This window comes from Aulonocara stuartgranti, assembly GCF_965226115.1.
Source record: "Aulonocara stuartgranti genome assembly, chromosome: 10".
Lineage (NCBI taxonomy): Eukaryota > Metazoa > Chordata > Actinopteri > Cichliformes > Cichlidae > Aulonocara > Aulonocara stuartgranti.
The window spans coordinates 15,084,561-15,102,173 of record NC_138946.1 but is presented as its reverse complement, the minus strand read 5'-3'; the positions used below and the strand labels follow the sequence as shown (position 1 = coordinate 15,102,173).

Genomic DNA, 17,613 nt, shown 5'->3' with positions numbered 1-17,613 from the left:
GATGTTTATGTATGTGTTTTGTACAATAGGTTACAAAACTTGGACAACTTCAGGGATGATATAACTGGTTTTAAATGTCCCAAACCACAATGACTGCATTTTTTAATTTATGTCACTAATGTAGCCATAATATAATTCAATAAAGTCATATTTTCAGCCAAAGCTTTTATTTTTAATCATTATTGTTTCATCAAAACACCTTAAAGTGAGGTTAGATGTTCCAGTTAGCTCTACATCTCTGTCGTGTTTATCTTCTTTTGCTTTGATTTCTACTAGATATCAATAAGTAAACATGTTTTTTTTTTATGATTCAGTTGAACATCTATAGATGATCACACGTATCACAAGTACTGTATTGATAGACAGGAGGATGGCGGAGGATGACCAATGGATCTTACACAGTGCAAACATACACATGGTGCAAGCGTGTGGATCAGTCACCTGCCGAAAACAAGGAGTAAAATCAATAATATTAGCCGCAGTGACACACAAACACACTCACACACTAAGCCGACTGACTGACTTTAGGATTAAAGCCAGAGTTCATCGAGGATTTCAGAGTGACGGGGCTTCTCTTCAATGAAAACTGTAAGCACAAGAATCCCAGAGGAAGGGACACTGCTGCATAAACTTGGATGCTGATGATGCACATGACAAAAAAACATGTTTGAGTTCTTTTTCAATTTTTGCTCCTATAGTTTTGATGGTGTTTTTCCAGTACAGAATAACCATTCATGGTTTATGTATGTACCACACATACACTGCTGCATTTTTTGGCAACGATTTTCAATTAACACAACCGATTAGCAGTATAAATGTTGGGAATGGTGACAGCCCGTGCACAGAAGACTATAGTGGACAAAAATATATTAGATCCGTAGTGGTTTAGGACTCCCAAAGAGAACGAATTGGAAACAGTTTCGATAAATGGTAGGTGGATTAGTTCTTATATAGCACTTTTCTATTCTACCTGAGCACTCAAAGCGCTGTCCAGGGAGAGTTTTGAAGCTACGGTTTAGAAAAGAGCACTAACTGTCATGTGTTTGAATATTGTTTAATTCCTGAGTCTGTTCAAGGAAACCTGAAACATTAAGCAGTTGAGGACGTTCCCAAGGACGTCACAGTCTGACGTTTAACATTAAGAATAAAAAGATATTGCCTCCCCGTCGGGGAATCGAACCCTTTAGCTAAACGGCCTAAACCGTTTCCCATTCATTCTCTATGGTAGTGCTAAACCACCACGGATGTAATATATTTTTGGCCACTACGGTCTTCCGGCGCTGTTGCGAGTTTGAGATGCGGCGGCACTTTTAAAAAATCTCCTCTTTTACGTTTCGGGAGAGAAAACGAGTAACTCAACGCTCGCAACACATCCCAACGCTCCTCATTCATTGATCAAAGGTAAGAAACGTCGTTTGAAATAAGAGTAAACCAACAGAATACATTTACAGGTGTATATTACAGGTAACAGGCGTGTTGCGATTGCATTTACGAAGCATCCATCGCTCAGTTAAAGACGGTGGGAGTTTATCTACTGTTGTAAAGTGGCACGGTAAAAAATGAATGAACGTGATCCTTAAATAAATTGCGTGTTTCATTGACGTGTTTTGCCAGTAAATAAACTTTGTAGGTTTCCGACTGCTGTGACACTGACATTACTATAATGTGGTACAATTAAATAACCAATAAGTGTCTTGTTATGAGATGACATGCTAAATGACTGAACCTGCTTTAAAAAAATGTATTGCTTTCATGTTGTAATGGTCAGTCACCTTATCAATGCGAAAGTCTGTTTTGATATCTCTAACATGAGCAATGCCCACTCGTGTATGAATAAACACGATAGCTTAAATACATATATGTTGTTAATCTACCAGCAATTCTTATGTGCCATGACTACTAAGCAGTTACCACAAATTTTGCAGATATGCCAATAATCATTCAACCATGAAAGGTTTTTATTTACAGACAGAACAGTTTGTTATACCTGGAGGAAAAAACACTTTTATCGCAAATGTTGTCAATGTTCTTTCAAATTGAGTCTCGTTATTGTTCTCCTGCATCCTGCTGTGTAAACCCAGCAGCAAGATTATAACCTGAAATGTCTTTGTTTGTGTTTGGAATCAATTTTGTTTAATATAATTGTTTATTTTTTCACTGCTTATCAAGATGCAGAAGAAAGTTGCGCCATATCCAGGGAAAATCTCTGTGGTGTTCCGCAAGGGGCCACTTGGATACCTTCTCCAGGACCCGTTAAAAATGACCCCAAACTGCAGGACAAGTCTGCACCTGTGAGGGAGGATGCTGTACATCAGAATGCTCTGACTGTCATCTATCAGAGAGGAGGGGATGAGTCTGACATGAAGGAAGTGCAGGGAGAGTACATTCTGCAGTTTGGAAAGTATAAAGGGAAATCTTTCCGGTGGCTTCTGGGGAAGGATGTCGGGTACACCATGTACCTGATCAAAGATCTCCAGAAGGAAGAGGCTGCAGGGACCTCTGTGGAAGAAGGGCATGGCAAGGAGAGCTTGCATTCATTTGTACAGTATGCCCTCAGCTTTACAGAGATAAAGACTCTTCTGAACTGCAAGACCAGCAGAGTGAGTGTTGCTGCAGAAGCCTCTGAGGATGATCAGCTGGTTGGCTTTGGCTCACGAGCCAAGAGCACCTGGAAGGAGATTCAGGAGTCTCCTTTCTACGAGGCAGAGAGACAAAGATGGTTGGAAGAAAAGAGGAAATAGGGGAGAAACTGTTGATATTGTACATATAGGGCTGCTCAATTAATCGAATTTTAATCTCGATTACGATCTGGGCTTTCAACGATCATTAAAAAAGACTGAGCCGATTATTAGCCCCTCCCTCATGCTTTACTCTCGCGCTGCTCCGTGTGGCAAATCGAGAGCACCTCTCTGCATTTCGAACACGTGTCACAACAATTAAGAGCAGCGGTCCCCAACCTTTTTTGCGCCACGGACCTGGCAGTTTATGCCCGACAATATTTTCATGGACCGGCCTTTAAGGTGTCGCGGATAAATACAACAAAATAAAACTAGTACCAGTACCGAAAAAAAAGATGATTTATTCATAACACATGTGAAAAGACCAAGGAAAACCGAGTAAACGATAAAAACGATAACAAAATAACGCTGAAAACCGATAAAACCCCTGAAAACACCTGAGCCTCAACTCTCGCGGCCCGGTACCAAACAACTCACGGACCGGTGCCGGTCCGAGGCCCGCGAGTTGGGGACCGTTGATTAAGAGGACCCGAGGGAAGCTCGGAAAGCTAAGCAGAAGTTATTTGGAGAGGAGAGTGACTGCCGTTGGTTGAAAAGAGAGATAAAACAAACTTCAGTGGTGTGGAAACATTATGGGTTCGCGGAGTCAGACGTGGATCAAGCAGACATAGTGTGTAAACTTTGCTACGGTGTCGTAGCTGCACCACAGAGCAACACTGCAAAGTTCACTAAACATAGATGTTTACATTTTTCATTTATTTTTTATATTGCAAACATTTGCACTGTTATCAGTATTTGCACACTATTTTATATTATTTTTTGACAATCTTTAAAGTCATTATTCAATACATTGTTAAATAAATATCGTCAAATAATTGAGATCTCAATTTCAGTGAAAATAATCGTGATTATCATTTTTGCCATAATCGAGCAGCCATATGTACATAAGATAGTTTTGTTCTAGTTTTGTAATGTTTATTTTGTTTCTATAAATAAACTGATTGTAAATATAAAAATGTGAATAAATTGTGTTCTGTAAAAATAGCAGCACAGCTCTCTTCTTTATAACCTCTTAGAGTTAACCTGTATGTTTATATACCTGTGTGTGCTCACCATCAGGTAATCAGTTTTAAAAAGCTGTGAGTGCTGCCCTGAAAGCTTACATATTATTTCTAAATCACTTCATGTAATGATAACAAGCCATCCTTTCTCTAGTGGGGTCTCACAGCTTTTATCTTTATAATCTTTCTGGTTGATTTGTAATATTAGAAACATGACTGCTGTCTTTTATCTGTTTGACTATACAGCCTGTCTCAGACATGACAACCAGACAGTGTCTGAAGTTATCTTTAATACATGCAACACAGCTGGAGATAGTCCAGACACTTTCTCACTTCTGATGATAATATTTTTGGTTTAGGTATTGTTGCTTTCTGGCTTGAAGCTTATCTACAAAAGCAGTTCAATAAGGAGAGATCATGTGGAAAAAACGAACATGATTTATTGAGATACAGAAATAAATGTAACTGTTTGGCAGTTAGACTCCAATGACCCATCATAGCAGAAGAAATCTCAGCAGTGACAGGATTTTGCATAAGCCACACCCCAGAGTCAAAATGCTGATAGTAATGAAGATGAAGATGGAGGCTGGGACAGGGTTCTGAGTGACCACAGTGAGGAGGAGAAAGGAGAGGAGGCGGGCTGCATGGCTGCGGATCTGAAACGCAGAAGCAGAAGAGCAACAGATTTAAACCATGCTCGGTGAAGGCAGGCAAGAGCATGACTGGAATAAAGTAATGATGTCAGTACTGAGTTTGTGCTGGAAAATGAATAGATATAAACTAGCAGTTTATAGTTTTAGCTTTAGTCTTTGTATTAAAAGTTGGATGTGTGCATAATTGTAGACTATATGTCTGGTATGTATCATCTCAAAACTGTGATGATACAGATTAGTCTGAGTTATGTAGTAATGCAGGAAAATTGTTCCACAGGCCATAACACTATATAATATAAACAAAATGATAATCAAATAATAAGAAAAAGCAAAGTGAAAAATAAATGTTACCCACAATAAGTAAATTGAAAATGGTGTTTAACTTTTGATAATGTAACACAACCTTTGTCCCAACCAGGACTCGAACCCGCGCTCAGACAGTTCAGTGTAAAAAAAAAAACAAACTCTTTTTTTCCCCCCAATGCCCGAAAAGCTGCCATTTGATTGGCTGTTTCTCCGTTTAACCTATACGCGATGGGCCAACTCTATCCACAGTGGGCTAGTATTGCCGTTTCCCCGTTTTGATACGTTAAGTTGTGCACGCCTGTAATGTATATGACGTTTTATGGTAGATGGATTAGTTCTTATATAGCACTTTTCTTTTCTACCTGAGCACTCAAAGCGCTGTCGAGGGAGAGTTTTAAAGCTACAGTTTAGAAAAGTTCAGTAACTGTCATGTGTTTGAATATTGTTTGATTCCTGAGTCTGTTCAAGGAAACCTGAAACATTAAGCAGTTGAGGACGTTCCCAAGGACGTCACAGTCTGACGTTTAACATCAAGAACAAAAAGATATTGCCTCCCCGTCGGGGAATCGAACCCCGGTCTCCCGCGTGACAGGCGGGGATACTCACCACTATACTAACGAGGAAGGTGACATCGGACTCGTATGTTCCAGGACCGATCGTGACTCAACTATGTCCACAGTGGGATAGTATTGCCGTTTCCCTGTTTTGATACGGTAAGTTGCGCACGCCTGTAATGTGTATCAAGTGTTACGTGCAAATAATAGCGGACAGAGATTATAATGACTAGAAGCCTCAACGCAGAGTTCTCTACCGTCAACGAAAGAGACAAAACCTCTTCCAAAACAACCATAATGAACGTATCACGTATAAACTACAACAGCGCCAGAAGACTATAGTGGACAAAAATATATTACATCCGTAGTGGTTTAGGACTCCCATAGAGAACGAATTGGAAACAGTTTCGGTAAATGGTAGATAGATTCGTTCTTATATAGCACTTTTCTATTCTACCTGAGCACTCAAAGCGCTGTCCAGGGAGAGTTTTGAAGCTACGGTTTAGAAAAGAGCACTAACTGTCATGTGTTTGAATATTGTTTAATTCCTGAGTCTGTTCAAGGAAACCTGAAACATTAAGCAGTTGAGGACGTTCCCAAGGACGTCACAGTCTGACGTCTAACATCAAGAATAAAAAGATAGTGCCTCCCCGTCGGGGAATCGAACCCCGGTCTCCCGCGTGACAGGCGGGGATACTCACCACTATACTAACGAGGAAGGTGTCATTGGACTCGTATGTTGCAGTACCAATCGTGACCCAACTATGTCTTCAGCGTGGTAGTATCTCTGTTTCCCTCGTTTTGATATCAAGTTTTACGTGTAAATAATAGAGATTATAATGACTAGAAGCCTCAACGCAGAGTTCTCTACCGTCAACGAAAGAGACAAAACATCTTTCAAAACAACCATAATGAACGTATCACGTATAAACTACAACAGCGCCAGAAGACTATAGTGGACAAAAATATATTACATCCGTAGTGGTTTAGGACTCCCATAGAGAAGGAATTGGAAACAGTTTCGGTAAATGGTAGATAGATTCGTTCTTATATAGCACTTTTCTATTCTACCTGAGCACTCAAAGCGCTGTCCAGGGAGAGTTTTGAAGCTACGGTTTAGAAAAGAGCACTAACTGTCATGTGTTTGAATATTGTTTAATTCCTGAGTCTGTTCAAGGAAACCCTGAAACATTAAGCAGTTGAGGACGTTCCCAAGGACGTCACAGTCTGACGTTTAACATTGAGAATAAAAAGATATTGCCTCCCCGTCGGGGAATCGAACCCCGGTCTCCCGCGTGACAGGCGGGGATACTCACCACTATACTAACGAGGAAGGTGTCATCGGACTCTTATGTTGCAGTACCAATCGTGACTCAACTATGTCCACAGTGGGATAGCCTGTAATGCATATCAAGTTTTACGTGCAAATAATAGCGGACAGAGATTATAATGACTAGAAGCCTCAACGCAAAGTTCTCTATCGTCAACGAAAGAGACTAAACCTCTTCCAAAACAACCATAATGAACGTATCATGTATAAAGTCGAAACAGCGCCAAAAGACAATAGTGGACAGAAATATATTACATCCGTAGTGGTTTAGGACTCCCATAGCGAAGGACTTGGAAACTGTTTCGGTAAATGGTAGATGGATTAGTCCTTATACAGTGGCGGAGCGGGGGGTGGCTTACTGGGCTTAAGCCCGGGTTGTTTTTTCAGAAGCCCGGGGTCTTTTGGAGTGTATGAACATAAGGAGCTTCTTTCAAAGAAAAAACTCTGGTAAATGTTATTTCATATATTATGCTTTGTATGTTGTTCAGTATATTTCTATGCAAAACAAGAGGAATTTCAATACACAGTATATTCACAATTTAAACCAGATATTTACATACACTTTATGGAAAACGCAAGAACATTTTTTTTCTGTACAACATCAATTTAGAGTAAACTTGTTTTGTTTTGGATAAATAAATATTGAAATATCTTTTGAATTAGTTAAATGTCAGAATAAAGAGAGACAGGGCTGTCTATTTTTTGTCACCTTCATCAAATTTAGGAGTACATGTACACTAAGTTTATTGTTAATTAATAAGAAAACTTCAGACGATTCCATTCTGAGCTGAAGAAGCTTCTGATAGGTTAGTAGAGTCCATGTGAGTAAATTGGTGGCACACCTGTGGATGCATATAAGGCAAAACACAGAGCCTGTTTCTTTGAAATGGGAAAATCTATCTGGGTCAGATATGACCCAGATAGACTGCAGGTCATAACTTCTTACCTGAAGTTCAGTTCACCTGACACTCGGACCGGCGGCTGCCTCGGGTCTCTCCTCCTGCCTCCCCTTCCCTCATCCACCTGCTGGCCTCTGTGGAAGCCCCGCCATAGCCACCACCAAACAACTGAGTTATTTTTACACATCGACCTGCATCTGGCCAATCTACCACCTCTCATTGTTCATGCCATTACAAAAAAAAAATAAAAAATAAGTCACTGGGCATGTGCCCGGTATGCCCGATGGCCAGTCCAGCTATGTTAACCTGCAACCAAATCTGCAGCTCCATACAGCAATGTTACGACTTAGATTACATCTTATAACTCATAACTCTTATGTTAGCTGCCCTCAGTAGCATACTGTCTGATATATTCAACGGCTGCAATAATTCTTTAAGTGTAATTTTTTCCTTGGTATTCTAATTTCACCGAAGTTTACTAAACTCAACAAACTTAATATTACTTACCTGGACATTTATTCTGTTCTCATTTTCTTTCACTGAAAAATTGTTTCCTGTAGTGCCGTCTTTCGTGCTTGGCTCTCCTACCTTTGCTAACTACCTTTGCCAACATAATGCACATAGCGCAGAAGCCGATGCTGCATTCACTTACACTCGGATATCTGAGCTTCACCGTGAAAACATAATCGGACATTTGATATTTGATTGAATTTTATTGTTTTGCCTTTGGGGTGGCACCTGGGGTGGCCAGTCTGGTTGGGGGTGGCCTGTGCCCCCCCAGGCCACCCCGCTGGACACACCACTGGTGGAAGGCAACAACTGAAAATATGAAATAAACACACATGTAAGCTGAGACTCTCTAAAGAGACAGAGTTGTTGTTTGGCTTTTCATTTCGCCATTTGTTGATTCACTCGAAGAGCAAGTAATGTAATATGGGTCAAGTGATCTGTTTGACATCAATCTTTTGTGATACACCGTCATATATTTGCATTATTTGTACAGTACGAATGATTTGCCTTGGTACCTGGTCAAACTTCAGTTCTCCTCTGTCTGCCTGGCTGCGCTTCTCCAAGAGCGCACTCGCAGTGCTTCAAATATTGTGTGTAGTTTTTGTTTTGTCAGCCAGGCATCTAACTATGAAAAAAATACACTCCAAAAGACCCCGGGCTTCTGAAAAAACAACCCGGGCTTAAGCCCAGTAAGCCACCCCCCCGCTCCGCCACTGGTTAAGGACCTTCCCAAGGATGTCACAGTCTGACTTTCAACATTATGAATGAAAACGTATTGCCTCCCCGTCAGGGAATCGAACCCCAGTTTCCCGCGTGACAGGCGGGGATACTCACCACCAAACATGACTGTATAAATTTGCAACAGCGCCAGAAGACTATAGTGGACAAAGAATATATTACATTCGTAGTGGTTTAGGACTCCCATAGAGAATGAATTGGAAAGTTCGGGACCGTTTAGGTACATGGAAGATGGACCCGTTCTTATTAGGGGTGTGTTTAAATAATCGATTTTCCCATTTAAATCAATTTTAGCTTGAATAACACCATATCGATTCATTGAATCCTAAATCAATTTTTAAATACAAATCTACTTTTCCAGAAACGCCTGAACATACACAGACCTTCAGTGCTGAAAGCCTACAGCACACAGATTCTGAAGCTGCAGGTTTTGTCACTCTCCAACCAAAATTCACTGAACAAACAGCAAAAGAAGATCAAAACTACGCTTCAGGTTTGATAAACATCGTCATTAATTCCCTTTTATTTTTGCTGATTTGCTTCCACCACGATCGCACATCCTGCATCGCTCTTTCTCTCTCTCTCTCTCTTCAAGAACAGTTTCCCATCTCAAATCTGTTTTCTGTATTATTCGCTTGCTTATTATGCATCAGTCTACCGTTGTGTGCAGTGCTGTCCCGCTGTTTTTTTTAAATGACCTCGGACAAGAAAGCATCATTTTTACTGTTCAACACTGGAGAAATTTAAACTTTTTAAAATATGCCAAATTGCAAAACGCTTACCTGTGTCTGTAATAAAACATCTTTGACTTTGCTCTGCTTCACTTCAGCAGCATCGGGTAATGATCATATTGAGCGAAATGCTGCGTCAGACAGCTTCTTTTATGTTAGCTTTAACAAAGAAAACTAATAAACGCCATACACCAGCTTTCACAGAAATTGCTGCAGAGGTTTCCATCATTAAAAAGCGTTACTGTCATTTCCTCTCTGTTAACTGTATTGCCATCTCCTTTAAAGACAAACTGATAAAAATATGGTGTATCCACTGATGAAAGCTTAGCAACTAAGAGGAGGTAGAGAAAGACAAAGAGGGACATGGTGGCAGTTGTTTTTAATGTAAGCACATGAGATGGACAAACTTCATATTAAGCACACACACCAAAGAAAAATCTGACATGATGAAATGAAAAATTATGGCCTGTAAACATGAAACAAATTCATTCATTGCATTGTTCTTCAGTAATTTAGTTTTTTCCCCCTCAGTCTATCAAAAATGAGTGCAGACAGTGTGCAAGCATAAAAAATAAAAATAAAAAAAAGTAACAGGAAACTGGAAAATGTCTATATCATAGGCATAAACAGAGTGAGTGAACAATTGGCTCTGTATTTAAAAAATATATAATTGCTAAAAAAAAGAAAAAAAAAAAGAAAGAAAAAGTAATGCACATTGGAAAAAACCCCAAACAAACAAAAAAAGCCAGTACCGAAAAAAAATTAACAATCCACACTCAAACGACGACAGTGCACCACTCAGCGTTGTAGCCCTTCTCCCGAAGCAGCCTCACGCAGGAGCAATGACACACTCCTGACTAATCCATTGAATTGGAGGCACAAAACAGCCTCCTCTTTCCTCCTCTTCATCGTCCACCCGTCCGATGCTGCACCTTTCCAAAGGTTAATGCAGCCATACAGAATGTGCAGACCACTAGAGACCAGCATGTGTGCCTGTATCGAGAGAGAGAGAGACTACTCATTTTTGAGCTGCTGTCGACCTTACGCTGTGCTTTGGGTTTTAAACACACACCTCAGGGGGTTTTGGGGCCAGAGGCAGACGGAGCCTCTTGTGGTTCTGTCTGTTCAGATGGAGCAGAGTTCAAACTCGAGGTGCTTTCCTCCTTCCTGTCCCCTGACAGAAAGTCGTGGATGGCTGTTTCTATGTGCGGTCGGAAAGTGTGGTTCATCTTGGGGTCCACGACCTGAGTTATGATCCTGTCCACACCAGACTCCAGCATGCCCGATCTTAAAATACATAAATAAATTATGGCTGAGTGCATGGTCGTGCAAAAGTCTTCAGTCACTTCCTCATTTCTTTATATTTTGCTAGGAAAATGGGAAATAGATACACCAATTTATTGAAGCATGTGTAAACATAAACTGAAATACAATGTTTAACACAAAAACCCAAAAAGTGAGTACTTCAAAAACAGATCATTTCTTTATTTTATATATAACCTGTTCACTACAGTCTTTTTACTAATTTACGTAAAGAAATTAGATGTAAAAAACCCCCAAAAGCCAACATGTGAGTGTGCACTGCAGTAGTGCTGTTGTGGAAGGAAAGCTCTGGTTTGCACAGTCTGCATTTAACTTTATTTATTCATCCTGTTTTGTGGTTGGCGCTACGTTCTTCTTCATTAATATTGAGCGCAGTCTTGGCAGACGACATAGGCGATAAGCCCTCATACCTCCCTGTAGTGTGTTGCAGTTACAAAAACACATTTATGTGGTTTTAGTGTATGACACGTCAACAATGAAATTCCACATCAACTAATTTTTATAGGTGACATTGTCAATTGTGTTAATTAACCCTATTATCAGGCAGACAACTGAAAATCAATGCTGTTCATGTGCTGTAGATAGTTTTTAAGGCTTGCAACTCATTCAGTGTCCTCATATTTTTAAGGACACACTGCACACCATGCTGAGCTACACCAATTTTTCAGCTAATGACTGTTTGGCAGTCAGCTTGTTGGTGCAAAAATACCATTTTATGTCTGTCAAACTGCATTATCTTTGGCATTTTTCATAGATTAAACTAAAGAAACCGGAACAGATGATATGCCAAAAGATACAGTTTTTGTCTGTTACGTGTCAACAAGAAAGATTCATTCCTTGAGTTAGGTGCCCATTTTTTCCTTGAAGGATTCATAAGCCAGTGTTACATAGCTTAACAAACAAAACAATAGTCAGGTACAAAGGCTGGACTAAAAACGAGTGAAAAAGCAGCAAATGTTCAAAGAAAAACTTTGAAAGACCTTCTGAAAGCCTGCAGAACTATTGGTAAACGAAAAAAAGCTCCTTGGAAGTCTGGCTCCTTGGAAGCTCACATGTGTAGTACATTCTAAACAGGAGCTGAAAGGTTGCAAAAAGCTCAAAGGAAACACTCACTGAACAACACTTTGCCTCAGTCCGTTCCTCATCTGGTTCTTGTTGATGGACGGGTTCCAGTTCTGCGTGCTCAGGTGCGATGTGACGAAGTTGTCCACTTTCTGTCGCAGGTTCTGATAGGCCGGCTGACAACAACAACAGCGCGGTAAATATGCAGCAATAGCGCACACTAAGTAACGGAGTACACTGTGCGTTGAAAGTATACTGTAGTATACTGTAGCCAGCTAAAAAGACACTCGGATAGATTTAGGACAGTTAAAGTGGCACTGACACGGATAACTTTGTTTGTGTCAGGTTAGCTAAAGTTAAACACAAACAAAGCAGAGTTAGTAGATTACCTTTGTATCGACGTCGGCTAAACAGTCCCGACGGAACTCATCAAAAAGACCCCGGTTTTTCAGATGCTCCACAATCATCCCGATGAGCTGCGGGTCTCCCGGTGGGAGGTTGGCCGGATTGACGTTAACATTACCGCTTCCCTCGGCCATGCCAAACCCAGGAGACTATTTTATTACTTACCTGTTAGCTGCATTGAACTAGCCAACCACTTAACTATCCACACTAGTTATTCTACAAGACGTACGTTCGATTCATTGCCCTCGAACAAACTGCGGACAAAGTGATCGTTAGTCTTGCTGAACAGCAGACGCTCTTTTAAAAAAGGTAGAAGCAGAAGAGCAAATCGAATGCCTCCTTTTCCCCCTTGTCTTCCACGCACGCGCACAAGTGGCATAACCTCGGATGTACTTCGTTTTAGTGCCGTTGTTACTAACTGAGGGTAAATCAAAACGTTAGCGGGTTGCGCTGAAACGTTCATTTAGAAATAAAAAAAAGAATAATTATAACACATTCAAAGCACAAAGCTGGTTCTGTGGCGGGGATCTGACTAAGATAATCTGCACCGTTAACTTTCGCACCAGCCAGAGCTCACTGTGCCTGGACTATCGCTGTGAAAGGTAACGCTAGCCATGCTGGCTAACATCAACACACTTAATCTAAGTGTTAATCACGGACATAAAAATATAGCAGAGGTGAATGACCGAATTAACCTGATATTAACTCAGATACAGCCCCCTTTTGAAGACGGGCTGTAGGTTTTAGCTCACATTGAGTCCAGCTGTCGGTTGTTATCCTTGACATTGTGAAGGATTAAAGCAGCTGGCTGACATTTTCGGCAGTTACAGTATAGTAACAATGATGGTACTCATATGTGATTAGTTGGCTAGGGGCAGTTAGATGGGTGAGTAATATCCAGATTATGAACCTGTGCAAGACTCCAGAGCAGGATATTAAATCCAGGCTATTTCGGTGTGATAAAGTTGTCATACAGTGTCTCTCTATATGTCTGAACATGGTAATCTAATGTGTCACTTTCTTGTCGTAGATGAGTGGCAAATCAGATCCCAACAAAGAGTTTATGGAGCAGCTGCGGCTGCAAGAGCTCTATGATCAGAGAAATGAAGATGGCTCAGACCCATACACCTACACCGATCCAGAGGATGGGACTGTGTATGACTGGGATCATGAAAAGAAGGCCTGGTTTCCCAAAGTACAAGCTTTCTTTGACTCTCAGCTTTTCTTTCTTAAGCTTTTTTTAGTCTACATTGAATTGAAGCAGCTTTACCTTATAAATACAGTCAAAAACTTGCTGTTGCTCTTGGGATCATTTTCCTGTTGCATGACCCCATTCTGGCCATGCTTCAGCTGTTGGAGAGATGTTAGTACAGTACAGGGTATTGCACTGACCTGTGGAGTGTTGGTATTTGATACAGAAACTATATTGTTATAGTTTTCTTACTTGGCTATTGGAAGTGTGTAGTTTTCTTTTTTATATAGCATAAAAGCGCTGACTAGTAAAATTAAAGTGAAAAAACAAAGTTATCATTTATTTTATGGTAACAGCTTTTATTAGATGTGTCAAAATTGGTCCGAGTTGATTTCTGTGTCAATATTAAGTAGGTTTGATTTGTTCCTCTAGATAACAGAGGACTTCATGGCAGCCTACCAGGCCAACTATGGCTTCATTGAGAAATCGGCTCCGGATGGAAAGAACGCTTCCCTGACCAGCACCAACCCAGCAGCACCCGGGCCTGACAGCAAACCACCACAAAAACCAACAGAAAAGGAGAAACCAGAAGATCCCGCCCCAAACTCGGCCTCAGAGCAGCATGAGACGCCAGGCAAAGAAACCAAACAGAAAGGGGAGAAGAGGAAAGCTGAGCAAGGTAAACTGGCATCCAATCACACACACACACACACACACACACACACACACACACACACACACACACACACACACACACACAGAAATATAAATCTAATAAGAAATTGTGCTGCTGTTATTATGTTAATTTACTAACTGTTTTTATACAGTTATGTGCAATTTTTAAGTTTTAAGTGGAATGTCACTCTTGATCAGTTTCCCTTTTTCTGCCCGTAGGATGGTTTGATATTGATGAAAATAAAAACACGAATGTCTACGTGTCAGGTTAGTATCACCTACATATCCTTCTTCTGAATGCCAAGAAGCTGGCGTCCCATAAAGTACCTGACTCTGTTTATCACGTGGCGCTCTCTTGCTCTAATCTTTCTCTCCTGGTCTCTTCTTCTCAGGCCTGCCTCCTGACATCAGCTCCGAGGAGTTTGCAGAGCTGATGTCAAAGTGTGGGATTGTAATGAGGGACCCCATCACCGAAGAGTACAAAGTCAAACTTTACAAAGACAAAGAAGGAAATCTGAAGGGAGATGGTCTTTGCTGCTATCTAAAGGTTAGTCTGTCCTGCTCGGTCAATGCCCCAGACACGCACCATAACTGTGCAAATGTTGTCACTTAATATTGGCAATATTGGCCATAGAGGGTGCCATACGTGGAGCAACAACGTTATTTGTAGTCCTCTTGTTGAGTGGATAGACAAATCTCCTGCTCTTGCTTTCTTTACTCTGGTCAAATGACTGTGTGTACTTGTTTGTGGTTCTCTGCAGAAGGAGTCTGTGGATCTGGCTATACGCCTGATTGATGAGTCAGAGGTCCGAGGTTATAAACTGCATGTGGAAGCCGCACGGTTTGAGCTGAAGGGGCAGTATGACGCCAGCAAAAAGAAGAAGAAAAGCAAAGATTATAAGAAGAAGCTACAGCAGCAGCAGAAGTAAATTCTGTTTTCTGTTCTTATCTGTTTATTTCTGTGTAGCAGGAATGAACTCCTCAGTAGAAGCACTACTGGCCGCTGTTTCTTTATTCTTTGTTTTGTTTTGTAGACAGTTGGATTGGAGGCCAGAGAAAAAAGGAGACGCGAGGAAGAGGCATGAAAAAGTTGTCATCATCAGGAATATGTTCCATCCCAGTGACTTTGAGGTGTGAGAGGAACACGTACACACACACACACACACACACACACACACACACACACACACACACACACACACACACACACACACAGCATTGTGCATTAATCTCTTTGCTCTCTGTAGGAGGATCCACTGGTGCTGAATGAGTATCGTGAGGATCTGCGGAGTGAGTGTGAGAAGTTTGGGGAAGTTAAGAAGGTCATCCTCTTTGATGTGAGTTTGATTTCTGTATTTTGAAGGTCGTGGTAGGAAATTAGCTAAGAAAAAGTTGAGATGAAGTGGATGTGTGGCTGTATTTGTGCTGCAGAGACACCCGGACGGCGTGGCATCAGTTGCTTTTAAGGAGCCTGAGGAAGCTGATGCGTGTATTCTGTCGTTCAACGGGCGCTGGTTTGGAGGAAGGCAGCTATCTGCTCAGCTTTGGGATGGAACGACAGACTATCAGGTAAATAAAGACAACAGAAATATTGAGGTTTTGGGGGTCTTGGTGATTCACAGTCAAAAGCAGTAATACCTAGCCTGTCATATAATTAGCTCCCTGACAAGTTGGAGTAAGTTTCACAATTTCTAAGTGACGTTTTGGTTCCTGCATGAAATGAAATCTGCGAAAGTTTTAATTGTTCCAAGGGACAGATTTCAGAGTCTGCTTCGTTTTCTGTGCTTCTGTTTGCAGTTAAAGCTTTACTTGGTTGTTCTTTCACTTTCTGACAGCTGTAATTGTCTTTAGCATTCTGTTGTACAGTTCAACATGTGCTTTGTGCCTGAAAGTTAGTACATCTTTTTTTTTTACTGTAGTTCATGTACATTATTGTCACTTTTTTGGGTGCTAGCAGCACTTTATTGCATGAGGTGCTGATTAAATTTTAGGGAACATATTTATTTTATTTTAAATGTATTTTTTTAAAAGAATGTTTCGTAATTGTCCTGTTTCATGACCCAGTTTAAGGCCAAATTTAACTATCAGACAGATAGCCTGACATGTATCTCTAGAATAATTTGGTACACAGAGGAGTTCATGGTAGACTCAGTGATTGCACAGTGTCCCATTTGGTATTTATTTAAGTAAAACAGGTTATATTTGAATTATTTTGATACGTTAGACTGCCTTAGACTCTACACGTGGTAATATCTCTCGCCTTTCATGTTCTGTACATGCAGGTAGAAGAGACGACACGCGAGCGAGAGGAGCGGCTGAAGGGTTGGTCACAGTTTTTGGAGGGTGGAGAAGGAGAACAGCAGAAGGACTCCAAGCCTGCAGAGAGCAGCACAGCGACAGAACCTAGCGAGCCCTCCAGCACCACTGAGCCAGAGCAGCAACCCAAATCAGAACCGCAGTCCTCAGAGGAGCAACAGGAGGAGGAAGTGGACTCCACTGACAGCAGCCTAGCAGGAAGTGAGGATGAGGAAGCTTAGATACTCTCATCCTCCTTTTATGGCCCTGTGTCAACCAACTAGGATGTCCTGCTTAAAGTGAACTTTGGGAAAACTTCCTGTTGAGAAAGGGAGGAGGAATTTGGACAGTTTAAGCTGTTTTGTAATGTAGAAAATAAAACTAATTTTCTCTAACCTATTTTCATCATTGTGGTTCACCCTGTAATTAGACATGCACTCAACCAGCTTGCTACACCTTACAGCGCTCCCATAATTCAGTGCAGTTTGCTGACACTATGCATTATGGTGACAGAGCTAAATATTAATGACAAAACACAAGAGAGACTGAAACTTTGTTGGATATGAACGTGTTTGGCTTCATTATGTTTTTCATTTTATTTCACATTTGCTTTGTTTCGTTCTTTAATCACTGACAATTTTCCGAGCAGTATTGGAACATAAAATAATCACATGATGGAAATGTGAGATTGCAAAGGGAGAAGCCATCAGCGTTTGCACACACTGCAAAAATCATTGAGGAAAAGTTGTAAAGAAAAAACATAAAAATGGCATAAAAATTGAAAAACGGGACTCCTTGTACATTTATTTTACTCAGCCACTTGGTACAAATTGTAAGGTGTATTTATATTCAGCATATTGCCAAATCTTCACTACAGCTGGCTACTAAAGACATATTTACACTATAAACAACAAAAAGATGATTGCTGGTTCTAAAAAATACTTTTATTAAAGTGATTTTCAAAGACTGAACATTACTCGGCACATCAACGACCTTAATATGAGAGGAATCTTAAAACAAGAACCAGTTAGTGAAGACAACGATGGTGGGACATCTGCTCACCTGCCTCTGTTTAAGAGTCTGATCTGTACTGCTGTGTCTATTTAGTTTGAGACATCTTTATGAAGACAGGGAGGAGAGT

At 40.7% G+C, this 17,613-nt stretch overlaps 3 protein-coding genes and 1 long non-coding RNA gene across 4 annotated transcripts; 2 read left to right on the top strand and 2 right to left on the bottom strand.

Annotated features, from left to right (window-relative positions):
• Positions 1–1,314: 1,314 nt before the first annotated feature.
• On the top strand, positions 1,315–3,668 carry LOC309716206 (uncharacterized protein). The gene is made up of 2 exons (XM_082549884.1): positions 1,315–1,401; positions 2,170–3,668. The coding sequence occupies exon 2, from the start codon at positions 2,361–2,363 to the stop codon at positions 2,739–2,741; it is 381 nt and encodes a 126-aa protein (XP_082406010.1). The 5' UTR covers positions 1,315–1,401; positions 2,170–2,360; the 3' UTR covers positions 2,742–3,668.
• Positions 3,669–4,246: 578 nt separating this feature from the next.
• Positions 4,247–8,298, bottom strand: LOC309716057. The gene is made up of 3 exons (XR_014279360.1): positions 8,049–8,298; positions 7,589–7,675; positions 4,247–4,455 (listed from the first exon to the last, which is right to left on the bottom strand). It is a non-coding gene; the product is annotated as an uncharacterized lncRNA (long non-coding RNA).
• A 1,582-nt stretch (positions 8,299–9,880) lies between these two features.
• bod1 (biorientation of chromosomes in cell division 1) lies at positions 9,881–12,603 on the bottom strand. The gene is made up of 4 exons (XM_082549567.1): positions 12,295–12,603; positions 11,957–12,081; positions 10,593–10,807; positions 9,881–10,513 (listed from the first exon to the last, which is right to left on the bottom strand). Exons 1-3 carry the CDS (start codon positions 12,442–12,444, stop codon positions 10,594–10,596), a joined length of 489 nt encoding a protein of 162 aa, XP_082405693.1. The 5' UTR covers positions 12,445–12,603; the 3' UTR covers positions 9,881–10,513; position 10,593.
• A 94-nt stretch (positions 12,604–12,697) lies between these two features.
• On the top strand, positions 12,698–17,258 carry htatsf1 (HIV-1 Tat specific factor 1). Its single transcript, XM_082549566.1, has 10 exons — positions 12,698–12,912; positions 13,341–13,505; positions 13,935–14,181; positions 14,397–14,444; positions 14,570–14,724; positions 14,939–15,102; positions 15,212–15,308; positions 15,425–15,514; positions 15,609–15,746; positions 16,460–17,258. Exons 2-10 carry the CDS (start codon positions 13,341–13,343, stop codon positions 16,712–16,714), a joined length of 1,359 nt encoding a protein of 452 aa, XP_082405692.1. The 5' UTR covers positions 12,698–12,912; the 3' UTR covers positions 16,715–17,258.
• Positions 17,259–17,613: the final 355 nt, after the last annotated feature.

Coding starts and splice junctions, on each gene's coding strand:
- LOC309716206 (XM_082549884.1), top strand. CDS start 2,361: ATGAAGGAAGTGCAGGGAGAGTACATTCTGCAGTTTGGAAAGTATAAA.
- bod1 (XM_082549567.1), bottom strand. CDS start 12,444: ATGGCCGAGGGAAGCGGTAATGTTAACGTCAATCCGGCCAACCTCCCA. Junction 12,082..12,294: donor TAGCCGACGTCGATACAAAG/GTAATCTACTAA, acceptor TGTTGTTGTCAG/CCGGCCTATCAGAACCTGCG. Junction 10,808..11,956: donor CTGAGGCAAAGTGTTGTTCA/GTGAGTGTTTCC, acceptor ATGTATTTTAAG/ATCGGGCATGCTGGAGTCTG.
- htatsf1 (XM_082549566.1), top strand. CDS start 13,341: ATGAGTGGCAAATCAGATCCCAACAAAGAGTTTATGGAGCAGCTGCGG. Junction 13,506..13,934: donor AGAAGGCCTGGTTTCCCAAA/GTACAAGCTTTC, acceptor TTGTTCCTCTAG/ATAACAGAGGACTTCATGGC. Junction 14,182..14,396: donor GAAGAGGAAAGCTGAGCAAG/GTAAACTGGCAT, acceptor TTCTGCCCGTAG/GATGGTTTGATATTGATGAA.